Source organism: Gorilla gorilla, chromosome 1 (assembly GCF_029281585.2).
Source record: "Gorilla gorilla gorilla isolate KB3781 chromosome 1, NHGRI_mGorGor1-v2.1_pri, whole genome shotgun sequence".
Classification (NCBI taxonomy): domain Eukaryota; kingdom Metazoa; phylum Chordata; class Mammalia; order Primates; family Hominidae; genus Gorilla; species Gorilla gorilla.
This window is the reverse complement of record NC_073224.2, coordinates 79,970,472-79,983,461: the sequence shown is the minus strand read 5'-3', so window position 1 is coordinate 79,983,461 and position 12,990 is coordinate 79,970,472. Positions and strand designations below refer to the sequence as shown.

General features: G+C 40.3%; 1 protein-coding gene across 1 annotated transcript in view; it reads left to right on the top strand.

Annotated features, from left to right (window-relative positions):
* The window catches only part of PAPPA2 (pappalysin 2), a 298,990-nt gene that overhangs the window by 251,078 nt on the left and 34,922 nt on the right, over nucleotides 1-12,990 (top strand). The window contains exon 20 of the mRNA XM_004027950.5: nucleotides 2,407-2,478. Within this exon, the coding sequence (XP_004027999.1) occupies nucleotides 2,407-2,478 (72 nt within the window). The remainder of the gene's footprint in view (nucleotides 1-2,406; nucleotides 2,479-12,990) is intronic.

The window sequence follows — 12,990 nt, the reverse complement described above, 5'->3', positions numbered from 1 at the left end:
TATAAATAAATAAATAATAAGAAAAGAAAATTGTTTCACCTCTCACCAGGAGCCAGCCCTTCCCTGTCCATCTCACTGCTTTGCTTTTCTTCCTGTTTCACAGCCCTCTTGCTCCTCAAATGCTCCCATAGAATTGAGTCTTGAAAAACATTTGAAATTTCCCTCCAATTATAATTGCTAAGTACTTGTTTTATTAATGGCATATACATATATTTATAAATAGGGAACATCTTTATGAGATATATGATTTTCATAGAAGAAGGCTAGAGACACGATATCATAATTAGTGGCTGGCAAATGCTTGTAAAATTTCGTCTTTCCATAAGTCACTGAGGTAAGAAGTAGGAACGCTAGATAGTCCCTATTCTAAAGGATTTTGCAATCTAGGAAAGGATATGACACAGGTACCACCAACTTTTGCAATTTCTGTAGCAGTTAAGGAGAGATGTCAGTATAAATTAATTAGTCTCAAAACTGAATTATGCATCATTAAAAATCTATAAGGTGGGTATTGTCAACTCCACTATTATGAATTTATTCTTCAGATATACTTGTACATGATTTATATATAAGCTTTGTTTGTTATAGCAAATGACTGGAAATAACCAAAATATTCATCAACAGGCATCTGATTAAAGATTTTGAACTCTTTAAGGGCCTCGACTAGGTTTATGGATTTTCAGATCCCCTCGCTCACTGGAAAATCTGACCCATAGTGAGTGAGTGAGGTATTTATACGTTTGGTCTGAATTGAATAACTGACTGATTAGTGTGGGGAACTGGGGGTCCATAGTGAATACCCTCCTATGAGAAGGAATAAAGTTCTCATACATTTACCTTTCAAAGAACAAATTATATTTTGCCATTGCTACTATCTGGGACCCCAAAATAGTACAAACCATTGATATTTTAAATAATAAAATTTATGACCACTGCTCAGTAGAGCTCCAGTGGAACCTGCTTTAAAGCATAAACAAGAATTATTTCTAGTTAACAGAATTACTGTTGATATGCAAATGGTTCTGCATAAATGGCTGTAAGTGCAGGAGAATAACTCACTTTTTCAGTAGGCTGAACACCCCTTTTGTGTTTACCTTGTATGTCTATTTTGATAATCCCTTTTTAAAACAATAATGACTTAAGCCAAGTCACTTTCAAATATTGCAATATGAAGTTTTGAATATCAAATTTTATAAGGATTTCTACTACTTATTTTCCCTCTAGAGAAGCTGTGAAGGAGGAGTTTTAGCTTTTAGCAGTACGACTCCAGAAAAATATTGCAGATCCCCATTCTCCTACCTGACTATGAGGTATATATTTATAGACCTGCATATTAGCATATGTGAATGTCTCCAATCTAATGATCACACATTGTTAGCATTCTAGAATTCCTGTAGGTGCTATCTCGTGTAAAGCTCCTATGTTGCCACGTATTCTTTTTCTTCTGAGTGCATGGAATTTCAGTTGGACTGATTAAAATGTGAATATGCAGGTCTGCAGAAGGGTGGGTTGGTAGCAGGCTATGGAGAGAACCTTCTTTTCTCTTTGAAACCTGCCATGGGACTTTCTTTTATCCTTAGAAAAGCATATTCTTTGAGAATTTTAAACTATAAAAAGAAAAAGAAAAAAGTTTTGTGAAAATGAGTTATTATTATTTAACAAAAAGTAGATGACTATTTGTTTAAATATGCATCTGGAAATGGCCATCAGGAAAGAGGCAGTCACCAGCATCTCAAGATGAACGTAACTGCGCTCCCACCAGCTTGATGTTGGTGTCATTTTGAGTAGCAGTGATTTCACACTGGCCCTGTGTGTCCTGCGTATGTGTACTGTCCGGTTTCCTACAGGGCAGGCTGCATGATGATGCCAAGAATTACAGAGTGCAATTTCATCTCCAGTCCTGGTGTGGGCACTCACGTCTTATAATCTAGCATTTCTGAGGTCCACATTTAGTTGAAGACTCTGTAAAACTGTATTTGTCAATCTTTAAAAGCACATTGTGTGTGATCAACACAACCATCTTACAATTTCTTGTAACATTATTTAAAATTTCAAAATAAGTGGAACTAATATTGTGCCTGAAACCAGATAAAACTCATTATAATATTGAGGATGCTTTTTTAAACCACACTACACCACTCTGAAAATTTAGGTATCTTGGGAAAGAGGATGAAAAGTTTCGAGAAATCTCCTCCACTGAGACTTTCTGCCTGAACCACATCTGTCAGGGTGGGCAGTGTGCACGGGAAAGGCTAGATAGCCCCAGTCCACTTTATGGGACACAATTAGAAACTAGCTGCTTGAGAAATGGAGTTGGACTCCTGTGGTGAGCTCAGGATTTGCCCCTTCTCACACAGAACAAATGTCTTTAATTTTGTTTTCTGTTTTTCCCGTCTTTCCCCTTAGAGCATTGTGTGCACTGGCCGGCGTCAATGGCACCCAGACCCCGTCTTAGTCCACTGCATCCAGTCATGTGAGGTAAGATAGCCTCCCCTTCCCCAACTCAGACTAGAGAACTCAGGTGGATTTAACTTATGGAGCTTGAATCCTTCTAATTTAGGACCTGGTCCCTCTCCTATTCCTCTGCCCTTTGTTTAACTTCTTAAATTAAGTTGGTTCCACAATCTTAAATTTACAGAAATTAGGAGTTCTGATTTTTGTTTTGTTTTAGCAAAATCTTTGGAGATCCACTTTAAATGACTTAATAAAAGCTAACTTAAAAAGCAAGTCAGAATTATTTATGGTTTTGGAATTCTGTAACTGGGCCTTGTTTGAGCTTAATTCACTCAGGGTTTTGGAGACTGATGGCCCACTGACAGGTTTGTTTGGCCAGCACAATGTCTAAAACCAATTTTCTTTTTGGTTGCCAATGTTTAAAAATTAGGATTTTTACATAAAATTCATATGTGCATATATAACATTACACACATATGCACACATCCCAAATAAAAATAAATATTTAAAACTCTGCACAAAGATTTTTCTCTTGAAAAACAAGACTAGCTGGCAACCGTGATGACAATTAGCTGGATCTGAGTAGCAGCTGCACCCCAGGTGGGCAACTCTCTCCAGTTAGCACAGCTTTTACCTTTCCCTATGGCTACTTACCTGGTGGGCGCCCCTTGTTTAAAATAACTGCCTGGGTCATGCAGGCATCTATGCTTGCAATCTCTTAGGTAGACCTGTTGTCCACTGTTGATTAACCAAACTAGACCTTTACCACCTCAAGAAATCTTGTCTACTTCTTCACATAGTAGATTCCCCAATCAGTGGGGGGATGTAGGCTGCTGTGATTTCTTTAGTTAGATTAACTGAAGTTAATTTTAAAAGTCAACTTTTAAATTGAAGTTAATTTTAAAAGTCAACTTTTAAATAGGGCAGAATATTTCTAAGAAACGATGACCTAGAAATTCTGTCATAGGGGAAGGAGATGCTTACACACACACAAACACACACACACACACACGCACACACACACACACACACCATTTAAGCCCTCCCAACCTAAGAATAGCCAGTGACAAGTACAAGCATTCTCGTCTCAGTCACAACAGGTTTTGTCATCCATATCTCACACTGGAAGGAAATAAGCCACTTAGCAGCAATCTTGGGTAATTATGGCTCCTGTAGGTGCTGCAGAGAGACCCCTTTAACTGCCCTGATTTCCAGCTTCTTCCCTGATGCACACCCAACCCACATGCATGTCAAGTCCATTCTTCTGTATCTCTGTGTTTCTTGATCTAATTCTGGGAATCCAGGATCCACATGAGACTGGAGAGGGGGAAAGGGTGGGGTTTGAGAGAAAAGGGAAAACTGGGTGGGGAAATCATACCAATAAAACAGCACTCTGCGAGCGCATCAGGAAAAATGCTAGCATGGAGTGTGCTTTGTTATGGTGTGGGCCAACAAAACAGCTCATCTTCTGCCATCATTAGAAAAACAGATGGCAGTGGGGTGGGGACGCGGGAGAGAGGAGGAGTGAATCATCCACTGGGCGGGGGGTAAGAAGGAGGGAAGAGAGGAGGCCAGGGAAGGAGGGAGATAAACAGACAGAAGACTGGGGAGCTGGGAACAGATCAAAGTGATCCTGAGAATTCCCTTCTGCTGCTTCTATGCATGATCTCAAGTGGGAGGGTGGATGACAGGGCTTGGAGCTGGCTTCCGTGTTTCCCAGAGGGTTATAATACAGACCTTTTCCCATTTGTTCTCCCCTCCTCCCTGCACCCCAGCACATCAGCGGGGTCACTTATCCAGAGCTTCCTAGGCTGTCGTCAGTCCCTTTGTTGATGTGACAAGGAACAAAAGCTCCATGTCTCCTCTGCCTGACTGCTGGGCTGATGTCTCCTCTGCCTGACTGCTACCAGGCAACAGCTGTTGGTTCCCCTGCTCCAGTGGTTCTCAGCATCACCTGGGAACCTACTGGAAATGCACATTCTCAGGCCCCCGAACACCTACTCGATCAGAAACTGGGAGTGGGGCCCAGCAGACTGTTTTAACAAGCTTCCAAATGATTCTGAGGCTTGCTAATACTTGAGAACCACCGCCCCAACCGAGAGTTTGTTGTGCAGCAATAATTGTAGCCAACGTTATTTAGCCACTTTGAGGATGGAAGGAAGATGCAACAATACAGGTGAATCAATCCCTGTAGGAAAGGAAGGGGAACTGGACAGGAGAGGAGAAGGAGAAACAACGCTGAAGAAATAAGTAATAAAAAATGCAAAGAGGCGGGTGAAAATGAAAAAGAAAGGACAAGAGAGGCTGAAACTGGCATGCTCTAGGGGCAAATTGGCAGACACTTAATTCTTTACTGGAAAAAGTCAGCGAAATATATTAGGGAGAACGGAAGAGTGTCAGGGACAGATGGAGGGAAAACAGACTGGAGGCAAGATAAAGCCAAGCGGGCCAGGTAGGAGAGAGGAAGTTTTTAAAAGTGCAGCACAGAAATCTGAGCTCAAATCAGGTATTTTGTTACCCAGTATCTAAAAGGGTTTTCTGCTTTTTGCTTCCCAGTACTGAATATCATTCTAAGAGGCCTCCTTTTAATATTTAGCCTTATAAGGGTGGAGTGCCTCATTCATTATTTCTCCCAATAAGCCCAAGGCAGTAAATCCACCAGCTCAGTATCCTCAGCCCATATTGCCCTTCATGTTACTTCAGCACTTTTGTTTGCATCATATTCTCTTGGCATAAGGATTTGCTTTCAATTATCCACTATTCTGTGCTGCTTATGTTTTCTGAGGTGCCACTAAGACTTTCTTTAAAAACTCTTATCTAAATAATTCCATCTTCTTATGTTAGGTCATAAGCCAGTTGTTGCTGCTTGTGTTCCCATTGTCCCAGCAAGAACACACGTATGCTACATATCTGCAATCCAAAAATTGTTGGTACGTTCAATTCTATTTTTCTAGTTGTTGCTTGCATTTGGCCTTTGGGACCTGAATACTCCTTGTATCTTCTGTTTCTTTCGTAAACTGCATATGGGCAAGGAATGGCAACTTAGTTAATGGAAAACTCTTGAAGTCAAACGACTCTAGATTCCAATCCTGGGTCAGCTGAGTAGTGTGAGCCTCTGTATTGGGAACTGGGGCAACAAAGCTATTTTAAGGAGTTGTTATGAGGGATGCATGTGATAGCATACATAAAGCAGTGAGTGTCATGCCTGGCCCGTAAGAGATTCTTACTGGTGTCATTTATTTAAGCTATTAGCCACTTCGTGAATGTTTACTGAATGAGTAAAGCAGAATGCAGGGGCATTGCTGCTGGTGTAGCCCCAATGTAATTAGTTGTAAACTGAGGATGTGAGAAAGGAAAGGAAAGGAAAAGAAAAGGGAAACAGGTCATACCCATAAAGACCAACTGAGATCCATAATTCACAAATGACTTGGAGACATCGATTGTGTCCAATCAGTCATCAGGTCAGTCGGTCACCAGATCATTATATGAGTAGCTCTACTCATTCCTACAGTTGCCCACACTGGTTGGGACCTCAACATTTCTCATCTGGACTTTTGCAGTGATTTCCTAATTGCTCTCCCTTCCTCCAGACCTGTGCCCATCAATTTCCTTCATTCTCTCTATTGCTATTACAGGGTTCTTTCTATGGTGTCTCTTCTGCTAAAAATATCTCAGGAACTCCCCCATTGTTTTCACATTTAAGCCAGACTCCTTTGCAGGTAGTAAATGAGCCTTTGTCTTTCAGCCTTCTGTCTCTTCAAATCTCTTTGTGCACACTCTACTCCAGACATAAAAAGCCTTTTCCAACACAGTTTTCTAAAAAGTGCTTGGGCTTTGCACTGTCTGTTTGCTTGATCTAGGATTGAATATTTGTCCCACCTGTGGGGTGACACTGGGCAAGTTGCATTAGATTCTTGTGCCCCATTACCCTCAACATAGTTTTAATAGAGTTTTTATAACAGGGTTTTAATAGTAATGCTTATTTCATAAGGTTATAGTGAAGATAAATGAGATAAATGAATTATTATAGGCAGTGAGCTCAGTCTAATGTCTTGTACATAATTGTGCATTATAAATCTTATCTATTTCATTATCCATCACAGAAGTATTGTTGTTGCCACATGTTACTTCACTCCCTGTATCTTCATGCACGTTGAAACCCATTCCCGGGACTCATCCTGTGACTTATTTCTCTAAGCCAGTGATTCTCAGCTAGGGACAATTTTGCACCCACCACTTCTCACATTAGGGGAAATGTCTGAAGACGTTTTTAGTTGTCACGACTGGGCGAATGGGAGGAGATGCTGAAATATAGTGAGTGGAGGATAGGGATGCTGCTGAATATCATACAGTGCACAGTATAGCCCACAACAAAGAATTATCCTGCCCCAAATGCCGATAATACTGCCCTTGAGACACTGCTGTAGACTAACTCCTCTTGATCTTTCCACACATTTTTTCTACTTGGAGTATTTAATGACTGGCACTCCACCCACCACCCACCCTCAACCACAGATGGGTTATATAATCATACTCTGGTCTCTATTTTACCACTTATCACCTTAGGGAAGGTATTAGTTTCCTGTTTGTCTGCTTTATGATGCTGTAACTACTTACAAGCTGAAGATATTGTCTTTTTCATTATTGTATCTTAGCTACTCAACACGATGTTTGAATGTTTGAAATAACTGGGGCTCAGAAAACATTTATTGATTGAAAGAGTAATTTAATTTGCACATGGCTTTTAAAATTATAGATAAGTATGCAAATATTTTATGATAACTGTATAAAAGACCTGTTAAATGCTTGTCCAATAAAGTGTACTTTCTTCCCAGCATAGAGAAAGAAAGGAAGAGAGGAAAAGAAAGAGGAAAAATGGTTTTCCTCATCTCCTGGGGTAATAATTGAAGTGAGTGTTCACTCCATCCATGAACACTGTGATATTATCAGATAATAGATTATCTTCTTCCTTCCCTTCCTTCCTTCCTTCCTTCCTTCCTTTTATCTTTCCTTTTTTCTTTTTTTCTCTTTCATAAAGCCATATTTATTAATTCTACCAAAGTCCACAATCCTAGATTCTACTTAAACCAAGAAGATTTTGTTCTCTAGGGAATGTACCGAGGGATAAAGACTTATCTTATAATTATAGTCTCCTTTTACATAGAACTGATTAGTTTTCTTCATACTTATGGGATGATTAAAATCCACCTAATTCTTGGCTCTGCTTTCTCTGTGAGCATGTATTTCTTGCAAGTTCATCCTATTCTTTCCAGCAGTCTCCATTTTGAATTACAGTTTTGATCTCTTCAACTCTTTGTTGGTAGAGTTGTGCCCTTTCTTTTTAAAAAGAGAGAGTTGCAGAGAAGGACAGAGGCCGAGTGATGTCAGAGAATTAGGTTCAAATTCTGACTCTACCCTTCGTTAGCTGTGCACAGTACCTGTCAGGCTTTCTCTTAGAACTTCTGTGAGAATCAGGTGCAATAACTGATTTTAACGTGTTTTATGAATTGTCAAATAATATAACGTACTAGCAGTGATACTGCCTAAGGAATGACACATGTAACTTTGTGAGGACAGGGTCATATTGAAACAAGATATTAAGAATCAAGGCCAGGCACAGTGGCTCAATCCTGTAATCCCAGCACTTTGAGAGGCTAAAGCAGGAGGATCACCTGAGGTCTGGAGTTTGAGCCCAGCCTGAACAACATAGCAAGACCTTCATCTTTACAAAAAAATGAAAAGTTAGCCAGCTGACTATGGTGGTATTCACCTGTGGTCCCCAGATACTCAGGAGGCTGAGGTGGGAGGATCACTTGAGTCCAGGAGTTTAGGTTACGGTGAACTATGATCATGCCACTGTACTGCAGCCTGGGTGCCAGAGCAAAACCCTGTCTCTCTCAAAAAAAAAAAAAAAAAAAGGAAGCAATTCAATTACATCTAGTTTATATCTTTATGACTTTTTATTATACACTGCAAGTATCCATGGTTAATTGATGTCCTTGGGGCTACCAATGCAACTTATAAGGCCTTTTAAAGTTTGGGAGGAAATTTCCAATAACTCTGTCTGAGCCTGAGCTGCCATTTCCTCTCTAAATTCAATGCATACCTTTGTAGATGCCTATTGTCTCATCTATCACATATTTCAAGGTTATCTAGTAGGTCTATTCTTCCAGTAGTCTACCAACTCCTGAGTGGCAGGAGGTGTGTTTTGTTCACTTTTGTATCCTCTTTGTGAGACACCTAATTATTCAGTGACACCTGCTTCTATTCCCCTAAAGACAGAGATGGAAAGTTGCAGACAGAACTTTGACTTTGAGAGTCTTAAATGGAAAAGACTGAATCAGTTTTCTGTGCAGTTGCATAGTGGAAGTAAAGTAGGGACAAGACAGATGGAGAAGTAGAAAATAAAAACCCTGTCATGAGTGGAATCAAAAGGCCTTGTAACCTCAGTGAAAGTGGCATGGTGGCAGAAACAAAGGCTTAACACATAGCTCCATCTCTGATTAGCTATTTCCTTGGGCAAGTCAGTTAACTTTTCTGAATTTAAGTTTCCTTATCTTTTAAATTAGACAGATAAAATTCATCTCTTAAAATTGTTGTGAAGATTCAGGTTCAGAAAACTGTGGAGATGTGGTTTGGGGCCTTCAGAGAGGTCACACCTCAGTAAAGCATGGTTGTGCTAATTTTTCAGGAATAACGGCAAACCTGCTCTTGTTTCTGGGAATGTTTTGCCTTCCAAGTAGATTTTGGTTTTCATTACACCCACAGGTCCTTCTCTTATAGGGCCTCTTTTCAGATTTACAGCCTTCTTCTTGGTTAGTCTCAACTTCTTATTCATTGGATGGATTAGGTTTTGGAAATCTGTTAGTACTTCCTTCCTTGACTTTCATTTCAAGACCAATTCTTGTTTTGGATTTACTGCCTCTACCATGGGACTAGCCCGCCCGCAAGAGAAAACTCAGTCTAAGATAGGATGGATATGAGAGTCAGGACATGATAAAGGATGCACAAGTACCTACTGTGTGAATATTTGATAAACATAATTGAGTATGTGATAAAGGTTAGTCAAATTGCATTTATCAGTAATGCTGAATCACTTCTGTTACTCAAAGCACAAGGATACTTCTCCCCACTATTAATTCTCATAGAACAGTGACAGGCAATACACGTGTGTGTATATGTTGAGAGGGTGAGAAGCTGAGCTGGGCTGGAGAGAGAGTTGGTAAAGGACTGTTTAATGAGACCAGTAAGACCTTTTATATCACCTACCTAAGTATTTTGATTTTCTTGAAAGAATGAGGAGCTGTCAGAAAAGCCAAGCAGTATTTGCCGTTTTAGAAAAAAAGGAGTTGAACAATAAGAGCTACCTGCTTGCCAAGTTTGATATTTTCTTTCTTTCTTTCTTTCTTTTTTTTGAGAAAGAGCCTCAGTCTGTCGCCCAGGCTGGAGTGCAGTGGTGCGGTCTTGGCTCACTCCAACATCTGCCTCCCGGGTTCAAGCGATTCTCCTGCCTCAGCCTACCGAGCAGCTGGGACTACAGGCATGTGCCACCACACCTGGCTGATTTTTGTATTTTTAGTAGAGACAAGGTTTCATCATCTTGGCCAGGCTGGTCTCAAACTCCTGGCCTCAGGTGAACCACCCATCTCGGCCTCCCAAAGTGCTGGGATTACAGGCATGAGCCACCATGCAAGGCCAAGTTTGATATTTTCTACTAGAAAAAGTTTTAGAACAAATTTCTCTAAGTACAGACCCTAAATTTATAAGGAACATGCTCTCCTATACTGATGCCGTGTTCTGTGAAAGAATCAATGAGTCCTATAAGATAAAGTAGAAGCCACTTCTTAAATTTAGTAGATATGTTATTCTGACCCAAATGATGTACTCCTGCTTTCAGAAGGCAGCCAAAGGAGTTGACCCCATCTCGGATCGTTACTACATGCTCTGTTGATTGGGAAGACCCAGCCAGTGCAATGCCCAGGGCTGTTTCTGGTCACACCTTGTCTTTAAGTAGTTCACATTGGCAATGGATTCAGCTTACAGTGTAAAAAAAAAAATGCTTAAGAATTATATAGGGTGTGGGGTACTTATTTTTTAAATGCAGATTCTTAGGTTCTGCCCCTCCCTCCCAATTCTTTTATGTCAAGTCGGGTGTGAAATACAATAATTTGCTTTTTTAACAAATACCTCAGGTGCTTCTAATGCAAGTGGTCTTCAACTGTGCTTTGAGAAACACTAGGCAGGGATTAATTCATATGCTGGCAAATAGTTACATGGCAGTGCCCAGCTCGCATTTTGGGAGAAAAGGAATCATCTTCCAGTGGTTCTCAAATAAATGAAGAAATCACTTGGAATAGAATAAAGTTCAGAAAGGTCAAGGATAGAAGTAAGAAGATCTGACAAACAGTGGTAAAACTGTAATTATCCTAAGCCAGAAAAAGGTGAATTGTTTTAAAATTATAGTTATTTTTTTTTAAATTGTGACTTATCCTGGGTAAACAGCAGCATGGCTCTGGTCTTGAAACAACAAGCCACATGCAAATAGCTATAAGCAAGATTATCAGAAAACCTGAGTATTTCATTGTTTTGTCATTAATCTCACCATGGATCTCATTCTACTTTCCCTTTAGTGTTAGCTTCCACAGGCATTAGAAAATACAGAACATGTTGAGGGCCAAAAAAGTGATATAAAAAGATTAATAATAATAATACCTTTGAAAAAATCAAAAGAAGTGAGGTTTCCAAGTCTAAAATGAGAAGAATAAAGGTTAATGTAGTAAACATGTTCATGGATTGAATATTTTACTTAGAGAAAAGTTTGCAGTCACCATCCCCCAGTGAGAACAGAAGAGAATATAATGGGTTTAAAATACTCAATGAACTATTTAAAGTAAATCTATGTGAGAATATCCTAAAAGTGTTAAACTTTATACAAGGTTATAAAGGGAGGTGTTGAAAAGGCATGTTAGTCTTTGGAGAGTTTTAAAAGGATATATATTCTCCCTCTCTGATATGGTTACACATTTGCTTCTATCTCAAACACTGCTTATAGTTTGGTACTCTCTTTCCCTGTAAATCTAGGACTCCATGGATTTAAATGTGTTTATATTTGTGTTATCTTAAAGCAGTCAATAGAGATATTTTATGTGTCATTATCATCTGACTACTACTTCCAAAGGAATTTATGTAGGAAGGAGTTGGGAGTAGAAAGGTGGGGCCTTGGGACAAATTTAACTTCATTGGAGTGGCTGGATTACTGAAATGGAGGTGGAAAGTTGTATTGTTTTTACACATTTAGTAGTTGATACCAACAATGGTTCCATCACTAATTCAATCCATCTGTTACACCATTCCTTGGATTCTTTCTTCTCTGTTGTCTTGGACCTCTCTCTGCCTCCCTTTTATTATTTATATTCCAGATGGTAGCCCTGTTAGCTGTGTCTGGGACACGTGCTTATTGATCACTCATGGGCACTGCCTGCTATCCTGCTGCAACTCTATGGGATGCAGAGGCCAATATATAACTCAGGTGGTGGAAAATAAGGGCATAAAAATTGAGGGTTTTTGTACCATTTTTCTTGCCCAGAGTTTTAGCCAAGAAGAAGTGGAGAGTAGCTGAAGCCTGACTAACAAGTCCTAATTGAGGGGATGTACTTCATTCTGGGATGTGAAAGGCTGCATACAGGCCTGGAAATGAGAGGATCAGAGGAGCGGATGGGGAAGGTTAGCTTGCCGGAGACATTGCCCGAGGAATAGTGGCAATCACGGGCTTCTGAATCATGTCGGACCCTTTCAGAGGAAGAGGTTTGTCACTTTGTAGAGTTTTGTCTCCTTATTTTTAGGACAAGATGCAATGTGTGTGTGTGTGTGTGTGTGTGTGTGTGTGTGTGTGTGTTACAGTTCTTCCCATTTGACCCTGTGAAGCACCCCTGTAGTGTGGTAAAATCTGTCAGCACATTCATAAATTCTAGAGCTCTTTGTTCTAAAAAGTGAAATGAAATATGTGGCTAAGACACTCCAGTGCAGACGCCCCACATTCTCTGTGGGGCAGTGAAAATGGGCTCAGGCCCACCTTTAGGAAAACAGGAAAGGGATTTTCTCCCAAGATTACATACTTCAAGACAGAATTCAGGCAGGCAGTTTTGCATTCATCCATAGAGCTCAGATGCTCAGGACTTCCAAGTGACAGCAGTTGAAACCTGGACCTGTGAAGAACTGGAATAGTTTAGGGGGTCCCAACCTTTTTGGAACCAGCGACTAGTTTCATGGAAGACAATTTTTCCATGGACAGTGTCGGCGGGGGAGTTTCAGGATGAAACTATTTCACATCAGATCATCAGGCATTATTTGGATTCTCATAAGGAGCGTGCAACCTAGATCCCTCACATGCACAGTCCACCACAGGGTTCGTGCTCCTATGAGAATCTAATGCCACCACAAATTTTACAGGAGGCAGATCCAGGCTATATCACTGGCTCTTCCACCACTCACCTCCTGCTGTGTGGCCCGGTTCTAACAGGCAGCAGACCAGATTGG